Genomic DNA, 13816 nt, shown 5'->3' with positions numbered 1-13816 from the left:
TTACTTCTGTCTCACACTCGTACAGACCTGTGTTGAATGGGTCTGTGTTTGGTTTTGTATTCATTTGGGTTTTTTATCTCCTGCTTCTAAAAGAAAAAGAAAAAAAAAACATTGAAGGAGTAAGTGCTGGGAAAGCTTTCTGTTCCATTAGACAGAATTAACATGGGGAGTGGCGGGTGATTTTTATTTCTATTTCTATATTTTATACATACATTTATTTTTATGGACTATAGCTTACGGCTTACGTGCTCCATGTGTGATGTATTCAGCCTGCAGAATTCAGGTTCCGAGGGCGTTTTACAGCGAATTTCTGGGTTTGGCGGTGTCTGTTCCCGTGTGGGGCCGCTGTGGCGTTGCCGTCTCCCGCGCCCCCTCAGGCCGGGTCGGCCCCGCCCCCGCCTCGCCCCCTGGCGGCAGAGCCGGGCCCGGCGGGCGCACCAAGATGGCGGCGCGGTGGTGGCGGCGCGCCTTGCGGGGGATCTGTGGGGCCGCGCTGTTCCTGTCACAGCTCTCCGTCCTCTCGGGCCGTGGTGAGTGTGGCCGCCGGGCCGAGTCAGGGTGCCGGGGGTGGTAGAAGAGGCAGGGGTTCCGGCTGGGGCCTCGAGTGGGGGCGGCTGCCCCCCGCGGCCAGGGCTGAGCGCGGGTCCGGCTGCGGAGGTGACGGTGACCGCGGTGGGGTGTGAGGATGCGCTGCCGCTCCCCTGACTGGGGGCGAAGCGGGTGTTTCGGGCATGGCCGCATTTCGTTGTGCCCACTCTGCGGGGTTGGCGTTGAGGTGCTCGGTGTCAGGGCAAGACACGGGCCAGGCCCTGCTCACCAGCTCGTGTGCTGCTCTATTATACAGCACCTTTTGTGCCTGCTCTTTGTTGTGAACGTGTGTGACCCAAAACATCCTGGGGCTCCTCGGCACGGTCAGGGTGGGCGGTGTGACGAAGCTGCCTGTCCTTTCCTCCGTGCCCGGCGGCTGCAGTGAGGGCTCGGCGCGGGCTGGCACATCGCGGCTCTCCGAGCCATCAGTCGGCGGTTCTCGCAGCGCCTGCACCAACACAGCCGTGCTTGCCAGCCGGTTCCTCTATTCCATCGTGCCGTCAAACATTTACTTGCATTGTTTCATTAAATGGTATTGCTCAGTAGCAAACACTGCTTTCTGAGTAGTGCTTTAAATTCTCATGAATCAAAAAATAAGATTGAATGGAAATAAATACAGTTCCTTGTCTTAAAGGAGCAATTCCATTCTAATGCTCTTTCTAATGTTTAGCATAAATATCCTGCTATTAGTAGAACAGGAAAACAGATTTTTTTCTAATCTCATTACACTTTCTACTTGCATTTTCGTTTTAGAGTTCTGAAATCAAACGGCGAAGATGAATTTTGTTCTAGAAATTTCACTTTCTCCATGTTTTTGTCTTGTAGCAGGATCTTTGATGACGACAAAGCTTTCACAGCCACAGTCTACACTGGCAAAAAGCCTAACTTCAACAAGTACAAATGCTCCCTATTTCAAAGCATTCGGTAAGGTATTAGGCTTTTTTGTTTGTTTGTTGTCTGTGGGTCCTTCTCAGAGTCTTGAGGCCAAAAGTTCTTGAATTGGGTCTTAGAAACCTGTACATGATTTCACAGTGGTAAGAAGCATTGTAATGTAACACATTATGAATTACTCTTCAATGACCATTACAATTACTTTGGGTTATCTAATTAGACAACTGGTCCATATAAGAACTAGAAAATGGTAGGTTAAATTGCGATTGTGGTTCATGTGGTTTATACCCTTCAGGATGGTGGAAGTTCTTGAAAGACTCCAGCATCCTGCAAGAACTTGTTCCCTGTCCACCATCAGTACAGCTTTGTAGCTTGCTGTGGGTGCATCATGACTGACAGAAATGCTGTTCTTGCTGGCAGTTTAGGAGGTGATTCTGCACACATACAAACAACAAATGGCTGAGCTAGCTGCAGCCCTAATTAGAGCTCAGCTCAAAGTAGGTTACCTGTGTCACCCTGCTGCTATACCTAAACTGATTACTTCTGCTGAGGAGTGCTGGCTGAGGCAGCACTAATCCCTGTAAGCTCAGTCTTGATGCTGTGCTGAAGTGTTGGCTGGTGTCCTCTATGGAGCCCTATGGCTCCTCTGGTTCTCACAGCGCAGGCTGGGAATGCTGTTCCATGTATAGTGAGGAAAGCCCTTTATACCACATCAGTGCATGTGTTTGTGAATGTATATGTATAAAAAATCATTTATATACTTTAGACTATTTGGCTTTCTTTACTCAGTTTCTTAATTCACTTATTGCACCTTTCAGAAAGTACAGAAATTCCACCTTACGTGACTAATTGTCCCAGCAACGGGCTTTGCAGTAGATTGCCACCAGACTGCATGACATGTAACACAAACTATTCCTGTATATATGGGAAGACAGCCACTTTTGATTGCAAAGTCAAGCCACATGTTCATTGTGTTGTAAGTAACCTGTTACTCTTAACCCTAGATTTAAGTAATTAAACTGTGGTATCTTGTCTTAAAAAGCTGAATATTGGTTTCCAGGTTCTGATGTAGGCAGGTTTGCAGTTCTTTGATAAGTTTGATCACTCACTGTGGGCTGTTGAAAAGGCAGGCCTGCCCTTTCCTGGTTTGCCTTTCTTGCCTTGGATCTTTTAATTACCTGGCCATGCCTTTGAGTTAAACCACTCCAATCATTTTGAGAGTGAGGAGGCTAAGTATCTGACAGAGCTACAAACTGACCTTACAGGTGAGACTGAATGAGTCCTCCTTTTGGCAGCAGCCTTAGGTTGGAGGAATCAGGAATGTTAAATTTGACTTTGGTCCCTCTTTGGTGGTTTTCTAATGTTGATTTTTGTGTTCTATAAGAGGTAGCAAACAGAACAGTTGTTATTTTGCCCAAAATGTCTACTCATGAAATCTAATTTGATACAGCACACAGATTTTTTTTTTTTTTTTAAATACTATTGAAGTGATAGTGCTGTCCTTTTTACAGGATGATAATAACCACGAGCAGGAGAACTTTACAATTAACATGACATGCCAGTTTTGCTGGCAGCTTGCCACAAGTGATTATGTCTGTACCAATTCCACAAACTGTATGACAGTTTCCTGCCCACGACAACGGTACAACGCAACTTGTACGGTCCGGGATCACATCCATTGTCTAGGTAAGGTGGGCAAAGCCAGATTTCTCTGAAGAATTTCTTCACGTAGTTTGTAATGGGTGAATACAAAGATTATTTATGTCCTTTTGCAATAACAGCCTGCGCCTTGATCAATTTCCTGTACTTTTTTTATTGCTACATTTTCATTTTTTAGCATATTAGCAACATCTAACTGGAAACATTGCTGTATTATACTGTTGTATGCTGTCACACCAGAGAAAACAGTTGTTTTTATTTCTGTCACCTTGGATGAGTTAAACTTACTTGAACACCACTAATAGAATCGATACCAAATGTCTCTGTAGGCTAATTAAAAAAATTTATGCTGGTTCCACCCAACTAGTTTAATTTTCCCTCTATTTGTTCACTGAATTTTCTGATATGGGACCAAGACCGATGGAACAGAGAACTGTAGGGTATAAATGAGCTCTTGTGTTGACAGTTGTTTCTCAGTCAGTGTCAACCCTTTTAGACTCCTTTTGGAAAAATATAGTGTCGTCTTCCTTGTAATTTTCTTCCTTTTTATATGATCTTTGTTTATTGCATTAAGGTTTTAATGTTTTCCAATGTTTAGGTAACCGTGTCTTTCCTAAGATGCTCTATTGCAACTGGACTGGAGGTTATAAGTGGTCTACTGCCTTGGCACTAAGGTAAGCAGGAACTACTGGATAATGTCAATCTAAAACAGGTTAGTTGTCTTTAAAATCTTCAGGTTCTATGGTTTTCTCCCTGGTATATTTTAACCAATAACTAAGAATTTACTGAATAAACACTATTTCAGATAGTCTAGCTTGGAATGGGGGGCATAGAATGCGTGATGGGTTCTCATGCGAGAGTGCTGGCTGTCTTCAGCAAACACAGCTGGAGGAAAAACACTTGGATATCCAAGCTCAGTTCCTCTAAATATAATAATAATTATTCACATTTTTATTCTTATAGCATCACCCTTGGTGGATTTGGTGCCGATCGTTTCTATTTGGGTCAGTGGCGGGAAGGTCTGGGAAAACTCTTCAGCTTCGGTGGACTTGGAATATGGACACTAATTGATGTGCTGCTAATAGGTGTTGGCTATGTGGGACCTGCAGATGGATCTCTCTATATTTAAATGTGGGTGCAGTGTGTTTCAGAGAGGAGTCGTTGCCTGCAAAGGGCTCTAAATAAAAGAGTGTGGAGGTTTGAGCCTTTAAGGTAGAATGAAGAACAACTGTTTGTTCTATGTGCATACATTTTAATGTACAGTATCTGTACTTGGTTTGCCTTTAACTAAGGTCAAATAAAAGAGTAGATCACTGAGTAAGTTGAAATTAATTTCATTTCTTCTATGGACATGGTATTTTTCTATGAAAAAAAGTTGAGCAGCTAACCAAATTCTCCACTGTGCTTGAACTTCAATTATCTGTCAGGCCCCCAAAGAGCTGCGAACTAACTTGAATATTGGATTGTTTACTAAATATTTCTATGCTTGAATTTAACTCAAAAGCTAACTTCCCTAAATGTGTCAGTATTTTTTTTTTGTATTTGTGGGAGGATAATTTATTTGCGTGAGTTATGTGGGTAGTATGTAAATCACCATGTTTTATGATGTTAATTACATTAACTTCTCGGTTTGGGACATAGCAAGAGCTAATACCTGCTTAGGGATTCGACTTTAAATTGTGTGGGTTTTAGAATTAGATTGCAGTAACACTAAAGGCTAAATAATAAATAATTGAAATAGATTTTTTTGTTTGTTTGTTCCAGAATAACTTTGTTTCAGTTGGGTTTGACCTGCATATGTGTGAAAGTTACAGTTGCTGTTCTTGTGCTAGCAAGCTTGCCAAATTACTTTAAAAAGGGGTCGGCAATATAATCAATGAGTTTGTCCACTTAGGACTTTGTGATGCGATAATGTAGCAAACTAGTGCCATTACTGGACAATAACTTCGTGTAGTCGCGGTGGATGCCCGGCCGTTCGTCTCCCGGGGCTGGGGCTGTCGCCGCTGTAGCGCTGCGGTGCCGTCGGGCTGGAAATCCTATGGCTTGAATAAACTGCGCCTTGAAGCTTTCCTGGCGTTGAGTACTGGCAGTGTCTGTCGCGGGCTGGGCTCGGTCCCGCTGCGCTGGCGCGGGGCGGGAGGGAGGGAGCGGGGCGGGCGGAGCGGCGGCCCCGCCCCCGGCCCTGGCCCGCGCTGTGCAGGGGCCGAGGGCGGGCCCGGGGCCGGGGCCGGGCCGGGGCGGTGCCGCCGCCGAGCCCGGCGCGTCCCGCCCCCTCCGGCACAGGCGCCGCCATGGCGGCAGAGCGGGACTGCGAGCGGGAGCTGCGCTTCTACCGACGGCTGCCCAAAGCGGTGAGCGGCGGGGGCGGCGGGCCCGGGCCCCCCTCTGGCGGCACCGGGCTCGGGCTACAGACAAACAGAGCGACAGACGCTGCTGCTGTCTCGGAGTTCTTCCCAAACGCGCGTTTTCTGAAGGCCTTATCCCACCGCAAAATGCAGTTGGGTGTTTGCCTGTCCGGCTTGTTTACAGACCCTAGCAACTAATCTAATTGCAATTAAATCAGTTGGGCGCGATCTTAATTTTCTCTTTCTGTCCTGTTTCCCCCCTGTCTGGCCAAGAAGTCTGGCTCAGATAACGCTTTTTCCCCATGTCCCAAGGGTGTGCCTTACTTCTGGCATATCAGTGCAAGCCGTCCGTAAGGGTGCGTGCGGATTTATCGGGGTTCATGTGCCGCACTCGCCAAACACCGAGGGCACGTACTCCAGCACAGAGCTCGTACAGGCAGTGCGCGGGGGCACCAGCAAACCCACTTCAGACCACACCATCCTTGCATTCCAGTGCTCCTTTTCACTAAGTTGCTTTTCAGGGTGTGTGTTTAATGTCTGACAGAATTCTGTGAGGCAATTGCAAGCCTGTGAAAAATATAAGATAGTTGTAGCGCTCTACATCTGGCTCAGTCACCAGAAGCTGTGAGCAGCCGCAGGTCTTGGTGCTTAGTTGGAGTTACAATTTCAACATGTTTTCCAATGAAAAGCTTGAAGAGAAGTATCTATTGAATTTTTCTTTTCCTGTTGAGAGTGGATGTGTCCAGGGAGATGAGAGCTAGGTAACAAAGTAGATGCTTTGTAGATACATTTTGAATGAGTTGTGAAGGCACTAGAGACCTATTCTGTACGTCAGGAGCCAGGAGACAAGAAGGAGCAAAGGAGAAGTAAGGAATGGAGCTGAGGATCATAGGTTTGGAGCCCAAAGTCAGGATGTCAATAGGAAATCAGGCAGAAAGAGGCCTCAGGCAAAGGAGTGCAGTTACTGAAGTTGCTGTTCATGGCAGTCTTGCTGCATTTCTGACGTGAGTTTAAACTTCCGAGTATGAACAAAAGGAAGGGGAGTGAGTAGACACCTGATGCTCTTTTTGAACAGTGGACATGTACATTTAACTTGCAGCTGATGGGGAGAATTCTTGAATCCTTATTGTACTTTTCTTAATATTGAGGCGGCTGTTGGCTTCCTCCTCACCTGGGATCACACCCCCCCAAGAACTGTCTGGAGAGCTCTTTGCTGAGCTAGCTGTGCTCCCACAGAGACCAGTGCCAACAGCAGCCACCAAGTGAGAGGAAAGAAACAGGGCAGTTCTCAGTTGAACTAGTGCTTGCAGAAACCTAAGGAAAGGATTATTAGCCAAAACACAGATAACTGTTATTTTCAAACTCAGAGGAAACAGTGATGTAGGATATGAGAACAGTAGTACAAACAAGGTGCAGAAGCCATCCTTTTCACAAGTCCATAGGGTTTCTGTATTTCTGTAGGAACTCCATGCTCATTTGAATGGCTGTATCAGTTCTGCTACTATGAAGAAACTTATGGCCCAGAAGCCAAACCTTCAGATCCAGAATGGAATGACTATGATTGACGAAGGAAAGAAAAGAACTTTAGAAGAGTGAGTATATGTGTGTGTGTAATGAACATTTACTGAGGGTTTTTTAATTAAGTTGAAAACAGAAATGTGTGACCTTACACACTAATGGCAGAAAAATACGTTTTTAAGTTTTACAGTATAATCTCATAGATTTTTTTAGTATTTGTATCTACAGAATAATTTCTTAGGTGCTTGCAAACTAAAAGGAAATCTCTTGTTGATTAATTCCTTCTTTAAAGAATTGAAATTTTTTACTTACATCAAACACTTTTCAGAGGAAATTGTCTCAAATGGTTTCCTTTTTTCAAAACTTCATGTTTTCATTTTCCTTCAAAAAGCTTTGTGGTAATAACAACTTTTGTTGTGAATGCTTTGTTAGCATCTAAAATCAGAAATTGCACTTCAGATGGTCTTTGTATTTCAAACTACAAGCTGGTTAGTTGGCTCCAGTGAATAGGTGTTTTCAAAATGTAGAATTTTTTTTTTAATACTCATTCAGTGTCTTTCCAATTAATTTTTTTAATTTTATTTTAGATGTTTTCAGATGTTTCAGATCATCTATCAGGTTACCACTAGGACCGAAGATATTTTACTGGTAAATTAATTAAAGGTTCATTTAAAACAAGCAAGCAATACACACAATCAGTTGGATTAAGAGCATTGGGTTCCGAGTAATAATATCAACAATATATGGTCCCTTTTAATAGAAGGTCAGAATAATTATTGTAAAACACCTGAACTCTCTTCACTATCCCTGAAGGAATGAAAAGTGCCCTCTGTGTGGTAGCATTTCCAGACATGGGGACCACTAAAAACACATTGGGCCTGAAAACATTGCAAATGTTTCACAACAAAAAATAGCTGGGTCTTTTAGTTGTAAAGAAAAATATAACTAATTACATGTATCACTTTCATGATATCGAATACACTGTTACTTAATCAGATAACTAAAGATGTCATTAAAGAATTTGCTGATGATGGTGTCAAGTATCTAGAATTGAGAAGCACTCCAAGAGAAGAAAATTCCACAGGTACAGTCTGTTCTGGTTTTTAATTTGTGATCTTCTTGCACTATAAAACTTAGTTAAAGACTATGTTAATAACAAGTAAAGTAAATTTAGTTGTCTCAATAAAAATATACTGTAAATATGAAAGCTAATATTTAACCATGTAAAAGCATGTCACTTTCCTATTAGATTTTTGAGGACAAAAATGTGTTCATCATAAATCTGGTACCCACGAGATTGGGTTATTCACTTGATTATGATGTCTGAGTCTACTAATATTTTTAATAGCTGATATATTTATATTTTACTTTTGTTACTTCATTTTTTTCTTTTAGGTGTGGTTTAGTAGAAACACAGAAGTCCTATTGCGATCCTCTGGTTCACACAAAGTCATTTGAATTTTTCCAGATGCTTAGGAGGAGGTTTAGTTCAAATGTTTGTTTCATAGTAAAGCTATATTTACAGATAGAATTAGAATTATATGAGTTAGAAGACTATATGGTCTAAAATCAAAGCTGCAACATGAAACTTAGGAGACTTGAGAGCTGGCTCTGCAATATAATAAAAATAATTTAAAATATGTTTGTTCCAAATATGTGCATATGTTTGCAGGTATGACCAAAAGGATGTATGTTGAAACTATACTTGAAGGTATAAAGCAGTGTCAAGAAGAGGGCTTGGATATAGATGTAAGGTAAATAAAGCATGTGAAATACCTCTGTTTCAAAGTTTTGTGTAGTCTGATGCTTGGTTATGTTTGCAGAGAGGTTTACAAGCCATCGGTATAGGAAAGAAAACTGTTTTTAAACCGGATTACATGGAATGGAAACAGGAAATTCATATAGAAACCTGACTTTTTATGTCTTTTTTACTGCTAAAGAAGGAATCTGCGTAAAACCTCTCAGCTCCAAGACTGTCCATTCTTTGCAACATTTTCAGGAAAAGCAGTGTTTTTCATGGAATTGGCTCCTTTTTCACAGCTTAGATTCATTGCAAAGGTTTTGTTTGATTAGCTGTACAAGCAGCCTGCTGTAAAGAAGAGCTGGTCCTAACCAGCAGAGACGTTTCAGAAGGTGTGAGTTGTTGGTTGGAGGCAGTTTGCTCTCCTGTCTTTTATGGCCTCAGTAGCAACCCTTACTAGATTTATTTGTGAAAGCTGAAGAATTTTCATCCTTCATGTGTGCTATTGCATGTCATGGACCAACTTACTTACCTGTTCGTGTCCCTCTGCACTTTGGTACCTTCATTCCTAGAACAGTTTCCTATACAAATACTCTTTATACTCGGCCATGAAGGATATGAAGTGCCATTTTTGTTGGTATCAGATCTGTTGAGCTCCTGATATTACAGCTTGTATATAGTTTAATACATGCATTTCTGTCCCAGGTTGTTAATAGCAATAAACAGAAGAAGTGGCCCAGCAGTTGCTAAGCAGACTGTTAAACTTGCTGAAGAGTTCCTGCTTTCCAGTGATGGGGTTGTAGTAGGACTTGACCTCAGTGGTGATCCCACTGTAAGTTTTTCAGTTTTTTGGTCTATTCTTGAAGATAAATCTGTAATGTTGGGTAGCTGCAGGTGGTTCTAACCATAGTTTTTTCTCACATGTTTTTGTCCAATGCTTGTGGCTAGCTGGAACGGATTGCTGCCAGGTTAATCCCTGTTGCTATAAGGGGCAGATACTCTAACAAAGAATCCTTAGATTAGTATGTGACTGAGGAAAGAACCATTGAAAAGCAGTGTTTATCTGGGAAGTGTCTGTATCTGAGTTGTCCCAGTCAAATTAACTGGATGGAGGCAAGTTGTCAATAGTTTAAATTTTGTTTAGCTGCACCAAATGCTTATTGTGTATTAAGAAAACAGAAGTATTTGAGGACTGCTGTCAAGCTGTCAAGTGAAATAGCTCTAGGTGGTAGCTGTGTAAAAGGTATCAAAATCAAGACAATTGGCTTATAAGTCTCAGGCATCGTCTGAGTTGCTGGTGTTTGATCCATTGGTCTAAACCATATGGCAGAGGGTTGGTTGACTTGCTGCATTCCAAACTGAAGTAATGGGAAAAGTGGAATAATTAAATGTAACTGTATTTGAATGTAGCGTTTGGATATTGCTAGACTTCTTAATTATGGTAGTGACAGGGATTTTGTCAAATAAGCTGTGGAACAGTGATGTATTCCTATTTTCCAGGCTGGACATGGTCAAGATTTTTTGGAACCACTCTCAGAAGCAAAAAATGCAGGTCTAAAGCTGGCACTGCATCTTTCTGAGGTAAAAGGTCTTTATTTTTATGCTTCTCTGTAATTGTCATTTTGTGAAAATCTCGATGAAACTAAACTGTGCATTTTGAACTTCTCAGGCCAAAGTGTTAATGGTTTGGGGCATTTGACAAGAGACAAGAAAACAAGGAGAAATCTTCAACCTTCTGTTCTAAATCTGAACAGCCAGATTATTGCTTTCTGTACTATACCTATTGTGGGTTTGGATGTGAAATTGAAATTAGTAGCATTGTAAGAGCTCCACTGCTTTCTTCCTGGTATTATATCAGGAATCATGTATGGTGAAATCCACACAGTTTCATGAGCAAAGAGCTCTATTAGCTCTGGTGGTATCAGTAGAAAGAGTTGGGCTTCTGCTCAAATGGTGGCTGGAGTTTGCTCCAGGGAGTCCAATAAATCTGAAGATAGTTATTTTTTCAGGAAATTAAGCAGGACATAGGATGTCATCAGCGTATTTGTATTTGTTTCTATTTCACTAACACTTTCCTTCGGATAAAAGATGCTGTGAAAGTAGAACTGAAAGTCCGTTGTAATTATATAATGTGCTGCTTTGTGCTGCCTTGACAGAATGTAAAATATATCCTCTCTAGGTTCCAAATCAAGAAGAGGAGACCAAGATTCTCCTGGGCCTGCCTCCTGACAGAATTGGACATGGAACATTCCTGAACTCCGCAGCACCAGGTTCAGAAGAGATAGTGTCACTAGTTCAGCAGAATCATATACCTATTGGTAAGGAAAACAATATTTACTGTGACTTGATCTCTGGATATCAGAGCAGGATATGTACTGCTGATCTAGTGACACAGTTTGTCTCCAACCAGAGGTGACTTGGACAAACGTGGCAATGAGGCTTGCCCATAAAGGTACACTCGTGACATTTTTGGGGGTTTTGACACCTTTGTGGTAGCAGACAACAGTTGATGGTCTCAGGTAGAAGCAAAACCAAATCATAACTTGTCATTACTGTGCAAGACTCTGTGGTGGTTCTGTACCTGGTTTGCAAGCTCCCTGTATTTTATACTCCAAAGAAATTGATTAGCAAACTTTTCTCAAAAGAAATTACCAAGGAAGTGTAGAAAACCAAGGAAACACCAGTAGTTGATTTTAATCTTTATTCAGAACCTTTCTAAGTTAATTAACATGTCTCTTGTTCTGATGTATGTCCTCATTTCTTTTTGTGTTTTTCCCTTAGAATTTTGCATGACATCAAACATAAAATCTCAGACAGTGCCTTCCTGTGACAAGCACCATTTTGGATACTGGTACAGCATGGGCCATCCTGCAGTGCTTTGTGTAAGTGTTTTGATTATTAAGCATGTATTTAGGCAAAGGGCCAAACTTGTGAAGTTGTAGTAGTCTTTCTCTGTTTATGGATCAGAGCTGACTTACAATTTCTGACCTTGTAGCAAATCATTTGCTTTTAGGAAATCATAATGTTCTGCTTGAGAAATGCTTGTAATTCAAATGAGAACTGCTAGTATTTCTCTTGGTTCTATTGTAAAGCAAGGCCTTTCTTCTGAAGGATAAGATGATCAGCTATATAAGCAATGAACTACATAGCTGTTTGCACACTGGCAGGTTTCTCTTAAAACACATAGGTCCAGTGCTTGCATGTGCACCAGTGCTTACCTGGGTGTTCATTGTGTTGGGTGAGAGCTACTGCATTCTCTTGATAGCTCATTAAGGTCTTTAAGCATTGAAGGTGCCAAGTGCTTGTGCTGCCATTGGCAGGGTTTTACTGTTATCCTGTTAGTTTAACCTCCATAATCCATATTATTGTCCAAGTGAGTGTGTGTGTATACACACACACACATATATATAATTTTTTTTAAGCATTGTGCTTATCTGGGGAAAGGGAAAAGAGGAATAAGGAGACCTGCACATACTGACATACCTTGAATATATGCAGCATTTGATAGCCATCTTTCTAGAAATTTTAGTAGGAAATCCTATTTTCTTAATAAATCGTGCCGTCATTTTAAGACATTTTCTTATATTTTTGAATAATTTATTCATTTTTAGTGAAAATAGGACAAATAAGGAATGAAATAACTATGCACAGATGAAAGAACAGTGGAATAAAATGTGAGACAGCAAGATAAAACTGGTCTGTATGTATAGAAAAAAACCTTTTTGATATAGAGGAACTAATTTAAATTGTTTTATTTCTTTCCTTTCAATTTAACTCCAGACTGATGATAAAGGCGTCTTTGCAACTGATCTATCACAAGAATATGAGCTGGTTGCAAAAACATTTAATCTGACTCGATCACAGATGTGGGATCTTTCCTGTGAATCAATCAACTATATTTTTGCTTCAAGTGCGGTAAAATCAAAGCTAAGGGAACAATGGTGTAAGCTGAAGCCAGCTCTGTTTGATTAATCAAACTGTTGTCCTAAATAGCTTGGGTGTATTAGTTGAGTTAATAAGCTATTTTACTGAAGTCCCCAGCTTTATTCAGACCTCAGGGTTTAAAACACAGCCATAAACTGCCTGTGCAAAATGAAGACAACTGGAATGCATCCCATTTTACTGGGGACAGAAGTAAATGTTCTTTTGTAGTTGGGAAGGGCTCTCAACCAGTGACTAAAATGCCAAATGTGTTGTCACCTTGTTTCTCTTGAGCTGATATGACATTTAAAAAAATACTTAGTTGAAATACATCATCATAATATAAACATTTGCGATCTGGAACAAAATGAAGGCAGAGTTATTGGTGTTTAAAATATCTCTGTTGGCAGCATTCCGCCAAGCAGTTTGAATGTGTGGTGTGTGTTTTTAGGTACGCATTGTTTTCAGGTTTTGAACAGTTGATTGAATGTGAAGACAGAAACAAACTTGGGGAGAACGAAATATTTGTCCCAAGGAATTAGGTATTGTATGTGGTTTTATTGCTGTACATGTATGACTGAAGGTGCTGTGGATTGACTAGCATGTGGGGGTTTCTGCTGGTGCCCTGGGTACTGGTGGTGTGTAGGCAGGTAAGAATCTTTTATGCCTTCAGTAACTGAGCTGCTTGGCAAAGTGGTCTCATTCTTAAAATGCTTTTTAGAATTGCTGTTTGTTGTGTTAAATAAGCAATAAAAATAGCCACAAGCTCCATGTTTTTGAAACCACCACTTGGAGGTGTGCATGTGTGTGTTTGAACTCTACAGAGGAGAAGCAGGATTCTGTGGGGTGAGTCCCTGGAGCAGCCATGCTGCCTGCCAGCCTCTCCCCTGCTGCTCTGGCAGCCCCTGGCTCTCCCTGCCCTGGGCAGCCACAGGGTTCACTCTGCCCTCTCCAAACACCTGCCTGTGTGTTCTGGTAGTGAGAGCTCGCAAAGTCTGTGAATGTGCACGTGCTGCAGTTTGTGTAATGGGAGTCGGGAGGTCGCCTGGAGGATTCCATTTGTGTGCAATAAAAGAACCAGGAATGTATGTGGGTGGCTGAAGAACAGCACACAGAATTGGGATTCCTGTATGTAGGAGTCTGACTATGTGTT

General features: G+C 41.7%; 2 protein-coding genes across 3 annotated transcripts; both read left to right on the top strand.

Annotated features, from left to right (window-relative positions):
* The first annotated feature begins 104 nt into the window (after positions 1 to 104).
* Positions 105 to 5207, top strand: TM2D3 (TM2 domain containing 3). Of its 2 annotated transcripts, none has more exons than XM_032122846.1 (6): positions 105 to 530; positions 1417 to 1512; positions 2298 to 2455; positions 2991 to 3165; positions 3737 to 3812; positions 4102 to 5207. In XM_032122846.1, the coding sequence occupies exons 1-6, from the start codon at positions 260 to 262 to the stop codon at positions 4265 to 4267; spliced, it is 942 nt and encodes a 313-aa protein (XP_031978737.1). In that variant the 5' UTR covers positions 105 to 259; the 3' UTR covers positions 4268 to 5207. The 2 variants fall into 2 exon arrangements, with proteins under 2 accessions (XP_031978737.1, XP_031978736.1); XM_032122845.1 differs by having other exon boundaries at positions 394 to 530; positions 1414 to 1512.
* A 177-nt stretch (positions 5208 to 5384) lies between these two features.
* Positions 5385 to 13448, top strand: ADAL (adenosine deaminase like). Its single transcript, XM_032123354.1, has 10 exons — positions 5385 to 5489; positions 6945 to 7075; positions 7589 to 7649; positions 7998 to 8085; positions 8674 to 8755; positions 9448 to 9574; positions 10243 to 10323; positions 10922 to 11060; positions 11524 to 11624; positions 12523 to 13448. Exons 1-10 carry the CDS (start codon positions 5430 to 5432, stop codon positions 12712 to 12714), a joined length of 1062 nt encoding a protein of 353 aa, XP_031979245.1. The 5' UTR covers positions 5385 to 5429; the 3' UTR covers positions 12715 to 13448.
* Positions 13449 to 13816: the final 368 nt, after the last annotated feature.

The sequence above is a fragment of the Corvus moneduloides genome, chromosome 13 (genome assembly GCF_009650955.1).
Source record: "Corvus moneduloides isolate bCorMon1 chromosome 13, bCorMon1.pri, whole genome shotgun sequence".
Taxonomy (NCBI): Eukaryota; Metazoa; Chordata; class Aves; order Passeriformes; family Corvidae; genus Corvus; species Corvus moneduloides.
Note: the sequence above shows the minus strand (reverse complement) of the source record. Positions and strands in the feature narration are given on the sequence as shown.